The 18923-nt window shown below is 35.6% G+C and overlaps 1 protein-coding gene across 1 annotated transcript; it reads left to right on the top strand.

Moving 5' to 3' along the window:
• Positions 1 to 1224: 1224 nt before the first annotated feature.
• LOC140614618 (membrane-spanning 4-domains subfamily A member 5-like) lies at positions 1225 to 18702 on the top strand. The gene is made up of 5 exons (XM_072793698.1): positions 1225 to 1495; positions 3787 to 3915; positions 5163 to 5219; positions 6178 to 6330; positions 18552 to 18702. The coding sequence occupies exons 1-5, from the start codon at positions 1343 to 1345 to the stop codon at positions 18651 to 18653; spliced, it is 594 nt and encodes a 197-aa protein (XP_072649799.1). The 5' UTR covers positions 1225 to 1342; the 3' UTR covers positions 18654 to 18702.
• Positions 18703 to 18923: the final 221 nt, after the last annotated feature.

Genomic DNA, 18923 nt, shown 5'->3' with positions numbered 1-18923 from the left:
AGGCTCCATGCAGGAAGCCCGATGCAGGACTCGATCCAAGAACTCCAGGATCACACCCTGGGCCAAAGGCAGGCACTAAACCACTGAGCCACCCAGGCATCCCTGAGCCTAGATACTTTATTAGCAGGAGAGCTATGGAGGTTCATAGCCACTCTGAAATACAGAAATGAGATAAAATAACTTCTGGACCAATTCAGTATGACATCTCCAAAGTTTCTATACCTAAGCCTGTAAAAATACACTGAATATTTACCTGATAAAGAACTAACCAAAATAAACTCTGAAAATAATGTAAACATAAAATGAAGCATTTAATTACCATGATTAAAATAGTAATAATAAGGGAAAATGTTAATTGCTATTATTTTTGTAATTACAATTTATTTAGCATTCACTTCATGCCAAATAGGTTATAATTCACTCATAATAGCCCTATAAGGTAACAATTATTATTCTAATTTTTAGATAAAAGATGTAATATTTTAATAAACAGGTAAGTTAATATGAATATGTAAGTTAATATATCATTTAGTCAAGACCTCATATCTAGTAAATAAAGGGGTTTGGAATTAATTCTAAGCTTTTATGATCTAAGGATTGAGTATCTCAGAACTGTATCTCTAGAATTAGCTTGCATGAATTAAAGCATAATAAAAACTTCAAGTAATCTTTCTACCATTTGTCTTATGGCTATTGAAACATTGTTCTAGTCATCATGCTTAGGGAGCGAGAGAGAGAGAGGAACCATCCTTATGGCCCACAGAATTCTGAAGGAAATCAAGTGCTGGTTGTTTGAAGCCACTATGTTTTGAGGTGGTTTGTCCACAGCTAAAGCTAATAAAATCAGGTGGAACAAAAGTAACAGGCTAAATAGATACTATGTCTACTTCAAGAAGTGGATTACTAATTAATTCTGAGGGCCTGAGAGGTTTTATCCCCTACCTCCTGAAGACAGAGAACTAGAATAAGTGTTCACAATACTCATTTATTTGGGAACTAAAATGTTTTCACAGATCATCTAGCTCAGCCTGATCAATGTACATCTATGGAATCTGAAACCAAGAGAAGGGTGTGACTTGTCCAAGGTCACAGTGAATTCCTGACTAAACTAGGACTACTGGGCAGGTTCTCCGACCTCCAGTCCTGGGTATTTTACTCACTAACCTTGAGATCTTGACCAGTACTGAGATTCCATGACTTTGTGACTCTATGGTTCTATAATTCCAAGACAAAGCACAACAATACCAGAGCTCCAGACACCCTTGGTACAGGAGAAGAACATGGTCTAGACTGAAGTACCATCAAGAACATTTTTTAATTTCAAAATATCAACTCCACCATCATGAATCCAAACACTGCACATAATCCTGTATTTCTGGTATTTCCTCCAGAGATCACTATTCCTGATGTGCAGCCAACAGACCTTACAGCCCCAACCTTTGAGTCTAAGAGTGCTTTTCCAAAATTACTTGCTACAAAAATGAAAATCTTAGGGGTAAGTCAGATTTTCCCCAATGGTTACTCTACTGAGGATGTGTTATGGACTGTTTGTGTTCCCAACAATTCATAGTTGAAACCATAATTCCAATGTAATGGTGTCTGGAGGTGGGGCTTTTGGGGATAATTCATTCATGATGGTAAAGCCCTCATGAATGAGAGTAGTGCCCTTATAAAAAGAGGTCAGAGAGGTAGCTAGCTTTCTTTCCACCATGTGAAGTTACAAAAGGGAAGTCATCAGTCTGCAACCCAGAAGGGGTCTACTCCAGAACCTAATCAGGCTGACACCCTGATCTCAAACTTTCAACCTCCAGAATCACGAGAAATAAGTTTCTGTTGTTCATAAGCCACCCAGTCTATGAACCATGGGCTTAATCAGCCACCTCAGCAGGGTATTATAGATTCCAAAACTTTGCAATAGAAACTAAACTAGGATGGGAGATGGAGGGGGGAAGAAAAGGGAAAGAAATATCTAGTGGCACAATGTTTCAAGGTAATTCCAACTTTTATTTCCATTCAATTCAGGAAGTATGTGTCATATTTCTAAACCAATTGTGTACAAGGGTCTATGGAGAGGAAAATACAAAATGAATAAGCCAAAATCCCTGGGCTCTTGAAGGTTGCAGTTAAAGTAAAAATCTCCAAGCTGACCATCTAGGAGTTTTTTCCTAGTCAAGTTCAGAGAAAAGGAAGAGAAAAATCAAGTAGAAGTCAATAGATCAGATTTTATTATTGAGTCTACAGTTCTACATTTTCTCAATCAAAACTCAGAATTCATTTTCACAATATGATATGTTTATATGTGGGGCTTTTGCAGAAAATCCCCTTAATACTGTAAATGCTCACCTCCCCATCTACCTATTTCATGAATATTATCTTTTTCAGAAAATGTGATTCAGTATGTTTAAAGTTATGATAGTGCCTATATCTTACAAAATATTTTATCTTTCAATCCCAAGGCTTCAAGAATAGAAAATAGAAAGAAATGTACTTTTTCCCGGGGTGGGGGGTGAAGAAAGATGGCCCACTGACATACAGAAAAGGACCACCAGTCTAAACTGCTTTAGTATCTATTCAAATATAATGGTACTGAAACTTCTCTTAGAGTTCAAATTGCTTTAACAATATGGATTAAACTGTGCAAAAAATATGTTAGATACTATGGGGGTTACAGAAATAAATATGACCTAGTTTATCTCATTGAGGAGAATAAATACATAATTTAGAAATAACAAAGTAATATTTAGAAATAATAAAATAACAATATTAAACATCACATTTAAATATAGCATCTAATAAGAGCCACAAATGGTTGAGGGTGAGGGGCAGGAGAACCCAGAGGGGAAACAGTTACTTCTATCTGAGCAATGAGACAGGGCAGCCTGGGTAGCTCAGAGGTTTAGCGCTGCCTTCCCCCCAGGGCATGATCTTGGAGACCTGGGATCCCGTCCCAGTCGGGGTCCCTGCATGGAGCCTGCTTCTCCCTCTGCCTGTGTCTCTGCCTCTCTCTCTCTCTCTCTCTCTCTCTCTCATTTTCATGAATAAATAAATAAAATTTTTAAAAAAAATAAAAATTATAAGCAATGAGACAATGCCATGGCAAATTCGGTACTTAATCTGAACCCTGAATCAGTGATGGAATTTTAATAATGAAAAGGACACAAGGAAAGAAGAATAGAGATAGAGAAAGATAGATAAAGAAAGCATCATGGTAGCATAGTTTGGGAATGGCAAAAGAGCAAATTAGACTTGAAAGATTTAATAGGATTAAAAGACAAAACAGAATACATACTGTTTTCTATAGTGATACATGCCCACCAACGGTGCACCACATCCTCACCAGCACCTGCTATCTTGTCTTTTCGATGATAGCCATTTTAATGTGAGGTCCTATCTCTTTGAGGTTTTGATTTGCATTTCTGTCCTGCTTGGAGAGTTTGACATGGACCTCTCAGCCTAACCTGGAGATTCTATTCAGTAAGTATGGGATATAGGATATAGGGCCTGAGAGTCTGCATCTCTCATTCTCAGGTGATCCTAATGTTACCAATCCCTGGGTTACATTTGCCAGAGCATTGATCTAGATCGTTTTACCTGTTACCAAATATCAGATAAAGGAATTAAGAAAGCACCTGGGAGAATCACAAAGGGGCTTCTACTGTCCTCCCCTTATTTATAAAACAAGGTAATTGACAAATCCTTTTAACCAAAAGAAGATTGTGTACATTTTTTGAAAGGTAACCTACTATTCCGCTTTTTCCTTACCATGACTTTTCTCTCTATTTACAGGCTATGCAGATCCTATTTGGAGTGATGAACTTTTCTTTTGGAGTCATTTTCATTTTCACTTTGGAAAATCCATACCCAAGGTTCCCCTTTATATTTATTTCAGGATATCCATTCTGGAGCTCTGTTTTGGTGAGTGTAGTCAATGAGTTCAATTTGAAGCCATGCCAACAGGGAATCTAGGGAATTCTTAATGACAAAATGAGCTGCATTCAGTTGTATGATACTCTTGAAAAGATAATATAAAAATCAACTTTGCTGGAATTATTTCCCCATTAATTCACCAGAATTGCTGATGTTCCATCAGCCCTGAAGTTCCTTTGGGAATATGCCCTTGGGTTTTGATGTCATTTGTCCATTCATTCATTCAAAATGAGTTGATATTTATTATAAGCCACACACATAGAGGAAGGCAAAGAGGATCCAAAGGTTAATAATACATGAACCCTCACTATGAAAGATGTAATGAAGTTTCCTCAAAAAATTAAAAATAGAATTACCGTATGATCCAGCAATTCTACTTCTGGGAATATATCCAGAGGAAATGAAAACCCTACGTCAAAGATATATCTGCACCTCCATGTCTAGAGCAGCATTATTCACAAAAGCCAACCCCTCGACAAGTGAATGGATGATAAACAAGTATATCTATATATGTGTATGTGTGTACATATATATTATATACTTTATATGTATACATACACATAATACATATTATATTACATATATACATACACACATGAATACATACACATATATTTAGGATTGTTTTCAGAATTCCAGGCATATTAGTTAGGAGAACATACTGGATTGCAAATGGTGTGAAAGGTGTTTCTTGTAAGAATGACAGAATCTGGGACCCCTGGGGGGCTTAACGGTTGAGCGTCTGCCTTGGGCCCTGGTCATGACCCTGGGGTCCCGGGATCGAGTCCCACGTCAGGCTCCCTGCATGGAGCCTGCTTCTCCCTCTGCCTGTGTCTCCGCCTCTCTCTGTGTGTCTGTCATGAAGAAATAAATTTTAAAAAATGAATGACGGAATCTGATCTTACTGGTTGTGAAACTGGTTTGACACCAGTATGTCATATCAGAGCTGAGTCCACAACAGCTATACAAAGAAGGTGTATAAGAAAACTAAAGCCAAGTAAAGCTTTAAAAAAAAATCCCATGTTCAAATAGTTAAGGCTAAAATAATTTCTAGTCCAGCAATTTGTCCACTAATTATTTGCTGACAATATTATGAGGCATCTGTGCTCACTGCTCTGGATCATGTGAACTAGGAAGGTAGGAATGCAAAAGAAACAAAGGGATTCTATTCTCTGAGAACTCTTTAATTTCAGTTAAGCAAGCCTATCACTGAGATTATTTATTCTTTTTAATAGTTCATTAATTCTGGAGCCTTCCTAGTTGCACTGGAAAGAAAACCCACAGGAACTCTGGTGAGTTACATTTTGTCCTTTACTAAAAATTTGCAACTCTGAAATAATTGATTTTCACCTCGAAAATGAATGTGGAAAATCATTAACCCACTATAATTCCACAAACTGTCAAGTACTGACACCAATCAAGGGCATTTGTCTTTTGTCCATAGAATCATAAAACACTAGTGCTGGAAGAGTTTTCTAGGTTATCCAGTTTCTTATTTTATATATGAAAACACTGAAGCATAGAATAAATGTCAAGTTCCTAAACCAAATGGTGAAATGGGTTTCAATATTCCAGTAACTCATTCATTCATTTTTCCTGTATTTTTGGTGTCACCTCATGCCAGACACTTTGAAAGGCACTAGTTTGACTCACATAATAGACACACTGTCAAGACAACCTAGTTAAATCTTAAAAGCAGAAGTTCAAAATAAATAATACAGTGTTAATAATGCAAAATTTTAACTTACAGATAAATCATAAGTAGAATATTTTACTTTTCTCAATGAACCAAATATTAATCAATTAATCAACAATCCAAAAAATTATTTCCAACACAGGACTTCTCCTGTAGGTTTGAAGTTTTAGGAAAAAATAAAAATTGCAAAGATATACAGTGTTTAGTTAAGCAGAGTCATAAAACAAAAATGTAAGTAGGTCCTGACTTTTACCAGAGCATCAATGTGGCTACGCCTAAGTACCTCTTTTGTTCAGTGTGCATCCCTCCCCCCAACTAAATGGGAGTTAACTTAGGTACAGATTGTGGGAGATGGAAGGGTTATTAAAAGTTCACTGGATTCCCTCATTCTGTGTCTGGGAACCTGAAGCCCAAAGGGATGAAGTGTCACACCCATAGGATCACACAACTGCTTTGTGGCATTGCAATGCTGTGACTAAAATCCTCTCTCCATCCAGTCTCCCTCACCGTTGCTTTGTGTGTAGACGCAATGTCATGATCTTCATCTCTTTCAGGTGAAGATGAGCCGAATAATGAATTTTCTTAGTGCCCTGGGAGCAACAGCTGGAATCATTCTCATTGCATTTGGTCTCATTCTAGATCAACACTACTTTTGTGGCTATGTTCAAGCAGTTAGTCAGTGTCAAGGCATTGCTACCCTATTCATTGTAAGTATATTGCTTTTTTTTTATGGCAAGGAGTAATAGGTGTATTTATCGTAAAAGTTTATTAGCATCCAATCAGCAAAATCCAAATAATGTTGTGGGCACATATATTTTCTTTTATTTACAAACATTTACAAAAATCATAATTTCTGATGGGTTATACCAGGCATTGTGGAATAGAAAAATAAACACATTACAACCCTCCACTTTTAGGAATTCACAGATGAGTAGAGAAGATAAAACATGTACACCAATTAGTATAATGTAAATGAGTGCTATAAGAAGAAAACTACAGGTATAGCAGTATGGTAGTAATTCATAGTCCCAGATGTACATTAGAATTGTGAGTGTTTTTATGGTTTGGGTTTTAGATTTAATATTTAGACTAGACTTCTGATTAAACATGGTATATACTGAAAATAGGCATTTAATCCTGCTCTTTCCAAAACACCACTAATACTAGTTTCAGGAAATGTAAAAAATGTAAATCTACGTGGAAAGAAAAAATAATCAACAAGACCCATCAAAATTTGCCAAGAAAGCTGGAGAGTCATCACCTAAGGAAAAGGGAGTCCACATGGAAGTAAAATATCAAAGTTGCAAGAGCAGATATCCTTCCTCATCTTTTTCCTGTATTTAGAAGGAAAACATATTGTCTTTCATCATTAAGTATGATGTTGACCCAGGGTTTTTTAGATGGACTTGATCAGGTTGAAGAAGTTTTTTCTCTTCCTAGTTTGTTGAACATATTCACGATGTGTGTTGAATTTAGTGAAATGCTTTTTCTGTATCAACTGAGATGATTATGTGGATTTTGTCCTTTGTTCTATTGTTATGATGCATTGCACTGATTGACTTTTTAATCTTAAATAAACTTTACATTCCTGGGATAAATCCCTCTCAGTCATGCCGTATAATTTTCTTTAAATGTTGTTAGATTCGACTTTCTAGTATTTTGTTAAGGATTTTTGCATCTATATTTATAACGGATATTGACCTATAGTCATTTTTTCTTGTGCTGACTTTATTTGTGTCTGGTTATTACTGGCATTATAAAATGAGTTAGAAAACATTGCTTCCTCTGATACTTTTTGGCAAATTTGATTAAAATGATATGAAATATTCCATAAACATTTGAAAGTCTTCACTGGTGAAATATCCTGGGTCTGGGCTTTTCTTTGTGGGAAATTGTAAGAATTATCTGTTACCAGTATACTTAGATTTCCTATTTCTTCTTGATCAGTTTCAGGAGTTTGTCTCTTATTGTCAGCATGAATGAATGAAGAAACATGGCAATATTGATTTTCAAGAAGGCTGACTTGGTAGTATTGTGTTAGTAGGATTGTCTACCAAATAATCTAAAACTTTAAAGTAGCACAGAGGAGATAAAATAGCTGAGAGGATGATCCAATCACCATCAATGGCATTGGTCATCTTGACGGAGGGTAGTTTTATTTCAGTCATCTTGAGTGGAGCAGTCTAGTTCCTAATTCTGAGGAGCTTGGGCCACCTGTGTATTAGGTGCCCTATCATTTGGACCATTTACTTTTGTAAAGTTGCTAGAGTACTACAGCTTAATATCTGTAATAAGTGTGGTAGCGTGGAAGTAGTGGTGATGATTTTAGTAAGACCTTATCCAATGAGGCTTAAGTGTAATCTTTCTCTGATATTTCCAAAATAACCAATTATTTGTCTAAGGTGACAAAGAATGAATAATTAGATGGCTGGCAAGGAAGAGTAGTCCACATCTGCTAGTGGAAAAAAAAAGACAAATTTATTTTATAATCAGAGTCATCAAGATGAAAGTCAAATCATTCACTGAGATATAGTACAGAATTAATTTCTGAGAATCTAGTCAATGATTACCAGGAAGTAAGAAGATAATAGGGATAGTGAAGGCCTTGGAAAATCCAAAGCTTTTCTGACAAGAAATTAGCAGCCTACAACAGGGGAATATGTGAAGAAGAGTCTCTCTTACAGCAAATTTCCTACATATAGACAAGACTGGAGAAGGTTCTTATAAGACTTTAATGATTAATCCAAGATAATTGGTCCTAGATAAGATATTGTTCAAAGAACATTTTACTTATTACTCCTGGTGGCAAGCTAACAACACATAACTCCTTCCCTGGGATTTATTTTTATAGATTGGCAAAAATATAGATAAAAGGCAGATGAATAGACAGGATAGTTAGTGGCAAAGTTTTGGCAGACCATCTTTTTCTTCACCACCACTCCATCAAGGGAAAAGAAAACAAGAGCAGATGTGAAGAGATAATGAAAAAGTCCTGGGAAACCTTCCTAGGACAAATAAAATAAACCCTACTCAATAAAAAGTGCTAGACTTACCTCATCACCATGAATGTGCAAACCCTGGACGGGGCTGCTCACAGGTAGTCAGTGGAATTGCCAATAAATGAGTCAAGAGGCTAGAACCTTAATTGTGAGGAGTCTGGCTAGACCTCTCTGGGGCCTCTGTGACTATCTAGCACTGTCAAAGACCACCAGGAAAATCAGTGACAATTAAAAACTGAATCTATTAAATTTGGTGATCAAGGGGGAACATAGGTTCCCAGACACAATAGGGGGAAACAGAAAAGGGCATTTATAGGGTTTCATCATCTGGAATAGTCATAAGGCAATTTTAGGGGACAGTAACAGTAGCCTGGAAAGGAAATGGTTAGATCTGCAAACTAGACAAGTTACAGGGACAGTCAATGGTCTAATTATTGGAAAACATGAATTCACATGGAAGTACCATTAAAATTCACATGGAAGTACCAATAAGTGGCCTTATTTTGACATGAAGCTCTGAGACATCTTATGTTAAAATCTTGAACTTAGATATTTAGTCTTGTGTATATATATATATCCTTTTGCACTCTATCAATTTGTTGAGTCAAAGTAGTTATTTTTCAAATTATGGGGATTTTTTTCTTTATCAATTCCCAGTAATCTTATCTAAAACTAAAACAAAAACTAAATTACCAAAAGGAAAATGTAGAAGCAACTGGACTGACACCTAACTTCTCAAAAGCAACAATAAAAGCCACAAAACTGAACAATATCTTCAGTGTTCTGAAAAAAATAACTGCCAACCAATAACCTATCATTCACTGCTCATTGTTGTGAGCTATAAAAAAGAATGAAATCTTGCCATTTGCAATGGCATGGATAGAACTAGAGAGTACTATGCTAAGTGAAATCAGTTGGTCAGAGAAAGACAAATACCACACGATTTCACTCACATATGGAATTTAAAAAACAAAATAGATGAACAAAGGAGGAAAATAAAGAGAGAGGCAAACCGGGAAATAGATTTCTAACTGTAGAGGACAAACTAAGGGTTGGTAGAAGGAAGTGGGCAGGGGATGGGCTAAGTAGATAATGGGCATGAAGGAGGGCACTTGTGATGAGCACTGGGTGTTGTATATAAGTGATGAATCACTAAATTCTACTACTGAAACCAGTATTACACTACATGTTAACTAACTAGAACTTAAACAAAAACTTGGAACAAAAAAAATGAAAAGAAAAATCCTTACAAAAATGAAGAATTTTTAGAGATACAAAAATTGAATATTCCCCCTGCAGACTAGCATTAAAGGAATGATAAGGAATGAACTTCAAATAGGAAGAAAATGATAATACAATGAGATCAAGAAGGAATGAAGAACAAAGAATGTGATAAATGTGTGGACAAATACAATACTTCTTGTGTAATGCAGTAATAATAATATACATTGAGATTTAAAATAAAGTAAATGCCAGTCAGTCATTAACATATAAGTAAGTGAGAAGGGAGCAAATGGTGTTTTTGCTATTTGTGTTTGCTAATGGCCTGAGTTTTCCCTGAGAAGAAGGTGAAGGTTTGAGGAACTTTAAACTTTGATATATATTTTTTAAAGATTTTATTTATATATTCATGAAAGACACACAGAGAGAGGTAGAGACATAGGCAGAGGGAGAAGCAGGTTCCATGCAGCGAGCCCTATGCGGGACTCAATCCCAGAACCCCGGGATCATGACCTGAGCTGAAGACAGATGCTCAACCACTGAGCCTCCCAGGTGTCCCTAGACTTTGATATGTTTTAATAATGGTATAGATATACTTAGTCTACTCTACCCAACAACCAAAAATACACATTTTTGTAACACATAACCAACAAAGGATGACTATATATTGTTAAATATATCAATTCCAGATAAATACCAAGGTTGAAGTCTTAGTGTATGTTCTTGTGCAATAAAACAATCAACAATGATAAAAATAATTTCAAAAGTCCCTATGTGGTAAGATATTAAGAAATATGCATTAAAGTAATTATTGGATAAGGGAAGAAATCATAATATAAATCCAAAGATGTTCTGAAATGAAATCTCAAAAACTTGAGGGCAGAAGGTAAAGCAGTACTTTTAAGATAATTCATAGTTTAGAAATGTTGGTACTATAAAATATGAAACTTTGAAAATAATGGTCCAAATATTAATCTCAGAGATTAAAAGAGAGAAAACATGAAAAATTCCTGTTCCAAAGGAAGAGGAACAAAGGAAATATATAATGACAAGAGCAGAAATTGGTTAAAAAAAAAAAAAATCATGCACACATTAGAATGGATCAAAATAACCAACAACTGGTTTACTGAAAATACTAATAAACATAAAAATGCTTTTTTCTGGTTACAACAGAGTAGTTTATATCAGAGCATCTTTCTAGCGAAAACCACTTTTATTAAAAGCTTATTAAAATGATAAAAAAAATTCTGTTTGAATACACACGAAAGAAACCATGGCAGCCAGAATTTAAAGTGCAAGGAATGTGTAAAACTTGGACACGTTGAAAAGGACCCAAAAGTCTCCATTGCTTTCCTTCACAAGTTATTTGCCTACACCTAAGATGTATAGGATGCAAAGCTCAAAGGCCAAGTTGTTAGGAAGCTAAGAGGCTAAAAGGCCAAGAAGAGATTTCAGGAGTCATGCAGTGCTGGGGACACACACACATTGTCCACTGAGAGGAAGGGTGGAGTCTGGTAAACACCCCAAAATTTCACTTGTGAAGAAAGATACATCCTAGAACTAAGGATAAAGGAAACAGACCACCCACCCAAAAACTGAAATTCATCCTTGAATTATTTTGATCATAGTTACCTTCCCTTAATCTGTCTGGTGAAAGAAAATTAAATCTTCCCCAGAGAAAGATTACAATTTAGAATTCCTACCATTTTTTTGCATACTATGTCTATTACTAAGAATAAAACAAAACAAAACAAACTAGTCATGCCAGAAGATAGGACAGAAGGTCTGAGACACAAAACCACAATAATCGGGGCGCCTGAGTGGCTCAGTTGGTTCAGTGTCCAACTCTTGATTTCAGCTCAGGTCAGGATCTCAGGATCCTGGGATGGAGCCCACATCAGAGTCTGTGCTCAGGAGTCTGCTTCGGGATTCTTTTTCCCCCTCTCCTTCTGCCCCTCATTCACACCCCCAAATAAATCTTTAAAAAATAATCAATGATAGAAACCACTCAGAGGTGACCCAGATGGTGGAATCATTAGATATATTGACAATAAATATGGCTGTTATGTCCAAGAGAGAAGAGAACAAGTTAGAGAATATTACAGGACACTGACACCAATTAGATAGAAGTCATTGGAATGTAGAGAACTGAACTATGGCAAACGAAACTAAGCACTCAGCAGCTGGGGCAAACAGCATACTAGACGCATCAGAAGCACACAGGAAGAGAATCAGTGTAAAATACGAAGACTAATGCCTGTAAAGGAGAAAATTATATAAAATATTCGAAAGAGGGGCACCTGGTGACTCAGTCGGTTAAGGATTTGCCGGGGTCCCAGGATTAAGCCCTGAGCCAGTCTCTCTGCTCAGTGGGCAGCTGGCTTCTCCCTCTCCCTCTCCCTCCTGCTCCTGTGCTTTCTCCTCTCTCTCACTTTTTCTATCTGAAAAAACAAATAAAAATTAAAAAGAAAAAAAAATATATATATATATCAGGAAGAACAAACATAAGAGACATACAGAGCAGAAAAAAATGTGTCCTATATACAATTGAAGAACAGCAGGAGAGAAAATGAAAATGTAACACAGGCCAATGCTCACAGAGACAATGGCCGATGATTTTGTAAAACACAAGACAGGAACCACAAACAGGAAAATACAAGGAAAACTACCTAAAGCACATGATACTCAACTTGCTGTGGGGAGATGATAGATAGATAGATGATAGATAGATGATAGATAGATAGATAGATAGATGATAGATAGATAGATAGATAGATAGATAGATAGATAGATGATAGATAGATAGATAGATGACAGCAAAACTGCAAAAGAAACTGGGAGTAGAGATGGAGGTGAATACATTACATTCAAAGGAACAAAGATAAGTTTCTAACTGACTTTGCATTTGGAGGCCTGACAGAGGCCAGAAAGCATTGGAATGACATTGTAAAATGCCAAAATAAAATACTGCCAATTGGAATTCCGTGTGCAATGAAAATATTCTTTAAAAGTAAAGTTGAAGTAAAGATACCAGACTAAGAAAAACTGAAAACAATTGGCATTAACAAATTAGTCCTGAATACACTGATTACTAGTAAGAATACTTAATTAGTAATCAAAAACCTCCCACAAGAAAAATCCAAAACGAGATGGCTTCACTGGCAAATTCTACTAAAAATTTAAAGAAGAATTAGCACCAATCCCTAAAATCTTACAAAAAATAGAAAAGGAGGGTCCAAAATCATTTTATAAGCCCAAGATTACTCATATAAAACCCAGACAAGTACACTATAAGAAAAGAAAATTGCAAGCCAATATCCAGGATGAACATAGATGCAAAAATCTTCAACACATTATTAGCAAAATGAAATCAATAGTTTATTAAAAGTCTTATGCACTATTATCAAGTGGCATTTATTCCAGGGATGTACATATGGTTCAACATACACAAATCAATAAGTGTGATATATCTCATTAACACAATGAACAATTAAAATCATCAGACCATCTTAATACATGAAGAAAAAGAATCTGACAAAATTCAACATGAAAAAAAAATTCTCAACACACTGAGATAAAGGAGCACACCTCAACATAATAAAGGCATGTATGACAAGCCCATAGCTAACATACTAAACAGTAAGAAGCCAAAAGGTTTTCCTCTAAAATCAGGAACAAGACAAGGATGCCTACTTATAATTTCTATTCAACCTAGTACAAGAAGTCCTAGCCAGAGCAATTGGGGGAAAGAAGAAAGGAAAGAAAGAAAAAGAAGAAAGAAGAAAGAAGAAGAAAGAAAGAAAAAAGAAAGAAGAGAAAGAAAAAGAAAGAAAGGAAAGAAAGAAAGAAAGAAAGAAAGAAAGAAAGAAAGAAAGAAAGAAAGAAAGAAAGAAAGAAAAAAGAGAAAGAAGAAAGAAGAAAGAAGGAAGGAAGGAAGGAAGAAAGAAAGAAAAAAAGAAAAAGAAAGAAAGAAAGAAAGAAAGAAAGAAAGAAAGAAAGAAAGAAGAAAAGAAAGAAAGAAAGAAAGAAAGAAAGAAAGAAAGAAAGAAAGAAAGAAGAAAGAAAGAAAGAAAGAAAGAAAGAAAGAAAGAAAGAAAGAAAGAAAAAACAGGAAAAAAAAAAAAAAAAAAACAGAAGAGGAGGGACACCTGGGTGGCTCAGCGGTTTAGCGCCACCTTCCGCCCGAGCGTGACCCCGGGGTCCTGGGATCAAGTCCCGCATCCGGCTCCCTGCATGGAGCCTGATTCTTCCTCTGCCTCTGGCTCTGTCTCTCTCTGTCGGTGTCTCTCATGAACAAATAAAATCTTAAGAAAAGAAAGAAAAAAGAAAGAAAAGAAAAAAAAGAAAGAAAAGAAAAGAAAAAAAGAAAAGAAAAGAAAGAAAAGAAAAGAAAAGAAAAGAAAAGAAAAGAAAAGAAAGAAAGAAAAGAAAAGAAAAAAAAGAAAAGAAAAGAAAAGAAAAGAGAAGAGGAGAAATGCATCCAAATCAGAAAGGAAGAAGTAAAAATGTCTCTGTTTGCAGAGGACATTAATTATACCTAGAAAAACCTAAAGACTCCATCAAAAAAATACTAGAACTAAGAAAATAAATTCAATTAGAATGCAGGATGCAAAAATCAATATACAAAAAAAAATAGTTGCATTTCTATACACTAAAAAGAGCTATGAGAAAGATATTAAGAAAATAATCATATATACAATTACATTAAAAATGTTATTTAGGAATAAATTTAATCAGGAAGGTGAAAGATCTGTACACTGAGAACTGTAAAACATTGATGAAAGAAATTGAAGGCACAAATGGGAAGATGTCTCCTATTCATGGATTGGAAGGATTAATATTGTTAAAATTTCCATACTACCCAAAGCAATCTACAGATTTAATGCAATCCCCATCAAAATGCCAATGGCATTTTTCTCAGAAATAAAAAACAGTCCTAAAATTTTATGGAACCACAAAAGATTCCAAACAGCGAAAGCAATCTTGAGAAAGAAAAACAAAGCTGAAGGCATCACATTTACTGATTTCAAACTATGCTACAAAGCTTTCATTTTCAAAACAGTATGGTATTAGTAAACAAATAGACACAGAGATCAGTCGAATTAAGAGTCCAGAAATAAACCCATGCATATATGGTCAGTTAATTTGCAACAAAGGAGTCAAGAATATACGATGGGGAAAAGGATAGTCTATTCAATAAATAGTATGAGAAAAATTAAACAGCCACACACAAAGAAATGAAACTTGATCACTATCTTACACTACACACAAAAATCAATTCAGATCCTGTAAGACCTAAAACCACAAAACTCCTAGAAAAAAACTCAAGTAATAAACTATTTGATATCTGTGTTGGTAATGACTTTTTTAATTTGACACCCAAAGCAAAAGCAACAAAAGCAAAATAAACAAGTCGGACTGTATCAAACTAAAAAGTTTCTGCACAACGAAGGAAATCATTAATAAAGTAAAAATTCAGTCTACAGAATAGGAGAAAGTATTTACAAATCATATATCTAATAAGAAGAATATATAAAGCAATTGTACAACTTGATAGCAAAAAAAATCCAATTAAAAAATAGGCAGAGGATCTGAATAGACATTTTTTCAAGGAAGACATAACAGATGACTAACAGGTACATGAAAAGATGCTAGTATCCTAAGTCATCAGGAAGATGCAAATCACACCACAACAGAGATCACCTCACATCTGTTAGAGGGCTTTTACCAAAAAAAGACAAGAAATAACAAGTGTTGGTGAGGTTGTGGAGGAAATGGAATTGCACACTGTTGGTGAGAATGTAAATTAGTGCAGCCACTGTGGAAAACAATATGGACAGTCCTCAAAAAATCAAAAATAAAACTACTATGTAATTCAGTGATTCGACTTCTATTTTTCAGAAACAATAGAAAACACTAACTCAAAAAGATATGAACACCTTCATAGTCATTGCAGCATTATTTACAATAATCAAAACATGGAAACAAATTAAGCGTCTATCAATGGATGTATATGTGCTGCAGCAACAAGAAAGAAGGAAATCCTACAATTTGAAACAACATAAATGGACTTTGAAGCTATGCTACGTGAGATCTCCATCTGACTAGATGGAGGAAGACAAATACTGTACAATATCACTTACATGTAGAATCTTAAAAAAGCCACATTCATAAAAACAGAGTGGAAGAGTGTTTACCAGGGGCTGTAGGGTGGAGAATTTGGACAGATGTTTGTCAAAGAGTACAAGCTTCCAATTAGAAGATGGGTAAGTTCTGGAGATCTAATGTACAGCATTGTGTTTAGTGTTAAAAATACTGTACTATATACTTCAATGTTGCAAAGATATTAGATCTTAAATTGTTCCCATTACAAAAAATGAAATGATAATTGTGACATGAGCAAGATATTAGCTAATGCCACAACGGTAATCATATTGCATATATAAATGCTTCAAATCCATATCCTGCATGCCTTAAATTCACACAATGTTATATGTCAATTATATCTCAATTTAAAAAAAAAAGAAGGTACATCTGGGTGGCTCAGTGGTTGAGCGTCTGCCTTTGGCTCAGGGTGTGATCCTGGGGTCCTGGGAGTCTCACACTGGGCTCCCCACAGGGAGCGTGCTTCTCCCTCTGCCTGTGTCTCTGCCTCTCTCTGTGTGTCTCTCATAAATAAGTAAAATCATTTACAAAAATTAAATCAATTAAAAGTTAAAAAAAAAACAAGAAAAGAGAATGCATAGGATGCATAAATCTGACTGGAAATCCATATCCAGAATATATTAATCACGGCTGAATATCAATAATAAAAAGACCTAAAAAATGAGTAGGACTTGAACAAGCATTTTGCAAAGATTGATACGCCAACCACCAGTAAGCATGTAAAAATGTGCTCAACATTATTAGTTACCAGAGGAATGCAAATTCAAAATCACATTTGTATGCTCACCAGAATGACTAATGAAAAGGACTAGCAAAAGCAAATGTTGGCAAGAATGTGAAGCAAATGGAATTCTTATACATTTTTGGTGGGAATGTAAAATGGCTCAATCACACTGGAAAACTATTTGGTTATTTTTATCAAAATTAACCAGGCCTATTTTATGTCTCGACGATAGAGACAAGAATGTTCACGGAAACCTATTCATAACAGTTAAAAACTAGAAACAATTCAAATGTCTATCAACAACAGAGTGGCTAAAGAAACGGATAATTCGAACAACAGAATACTACTTAGCAATAAAAAAGAGAACAAACTGCTGATACATGCAACAGTATGGATGAATCTCAATCTATTATGCTGGCAAATTCAGATACAAAAATGAACAGGCAAAGTTAATAAATGGTGTTAGAAATCAGAATAGTGGCTGCCTCTGGATGGGTAGGGGGTTGACTGGGAAGGGACACAATGGGAATGTATAATATATATTGATCTGGAAATCAAAAAAAGGATAAAATACATATATATTTATATATAAAATCTGTTATGGTAAAATAAGTGGAAAATATTTTTAAAGCAGATAACAGCAATTTCAATGCTTTTACATACAAAGAATGAATATAACTGACAAAAAGCCAAGAACACAATTTTAAAAATGGACAAAATCATGAGGAAGGAATTTACAAAAATGCAAATGTGGTGGCCAAATCTACTCAGAGTGATGCCTGAATTCACTAGTAGCCAGAGAAATGTGAATCAAATTGATAGTGGACAAAGATACATTTATTAGCTTGGCAAAAATTAAAGCTATAAAAATTGTCACAGGTAGGGAAATGGTGAAAAGGATGTTCCTATGTATCGGTGGCAGAAATCTGAAATGTTACTATCATATTGGAAAGCGAGGAGGCATTTACTTATATGAAAGATATCCAGGTAGCTATCTCCAAAGCAGTTAGACACCTACACAAAAGGGCGTGTGTACAAGAATATTATTCTTAATGCAACAGAAGAGGAGGAAAAGGAAATAAATTCTTTCCTGTCACTAAAGAATAAATGACTTAAGGCAACTATACGGTGAGATATTATTATGTAGCCATTAAAAACCATGTGACTCTAAAACAGTATTTCAACCTATAGTCAGAACATAAAGACAGAGACAGTTACCCACACGGACCTTCACAGAGTCTCCCTGGCAAAACACTAGTGTGTCCGGCGTCTGGGCCCCAACAAGGTGTGTCCTACCGCGCTCTCTGTTGCCAGGCTGCACAGCCTTTTGAAGGTCTCCGGCAGCGACAAAAGGAACAGAAGATGGTACTATTCACCTACGCTTCTTCATGTGTATCTTTTTCTACATGTTCCTCTTTTGTCTGGGCCTGTAGGGGTTTCCCCCTCTCCTTCTTTCTTTTTCTACTTCTGCTTCTATTTTTTTCCTATTTCTTAACCTTTCTTTCTCCTTCAACAGACCACCTTTTGACATTATCGCTTTGTATTGAGTATATTTATGAAATGGGGCATTTCTGGAATATGATATAGAAAGTGGATTGTTTTGCATGACTTTCTCTAAGAAAATCATGTGCTGTGCTATCCTGTGCTGAAGCAACTGTTTACTCTCATGATCCTCCAGCATTTTACTTCCTAAGCATCAGAGACACTTGAGACTTGTGGGAGACCTTTTCTTACCTGGGTGTTGCTACCTCATTGTCATCAGAAAAACCATTATTGTGCTAATGCCATGATTCTTTTTCCCCCCCTTCTTCTGTTACAGGGAATTTTGATTATGTTGATGGCCTTCAGCATTATTGAATTATTCATCTCTCTGTCTTTCTCAATTATGAGGAGACACTTTTATTGTTATGATTGTGACTAATGCTGCTGAATATCACCGTGGGAATAAAGATGTGTTATATCATCAAGAAGTGAATCATGTTTGTGAGAAAAAGCCAGAAGGAATGTGGGATCTTAAGGCTGGCAACTGTCTGAACCAAAGGGGAGTGACTTAAGAAAGAGTGTGCAGTCTGGGTATATTTTGGCTGATAAAACACATCCCGCCTCTTTGCAAAGCCATCTCTTCCTCTCCCCAAATCACATGGTCATCTTGGTGCCACCTCCTCTGTTAGTCATGCATTCATTGAACTGA

This window comes from Canis lupus, chromosome 23, assembly GCF_048164855.1.
Source record: "Canis lupus baileyi chromosome 23, mCanLup2.hap1, whole genome shotgun sequence".
Classification (NCBI taxonomy): Eukaryota; Metazoa; Chordata; class Mammalia; order Carnivora; family Canidae; genus Canis; species Canis lupus.
Note: the sequence above shows the minus strand (reverse complement) of the source record. Positions and strands in the feature narration are given on the sequence as shown.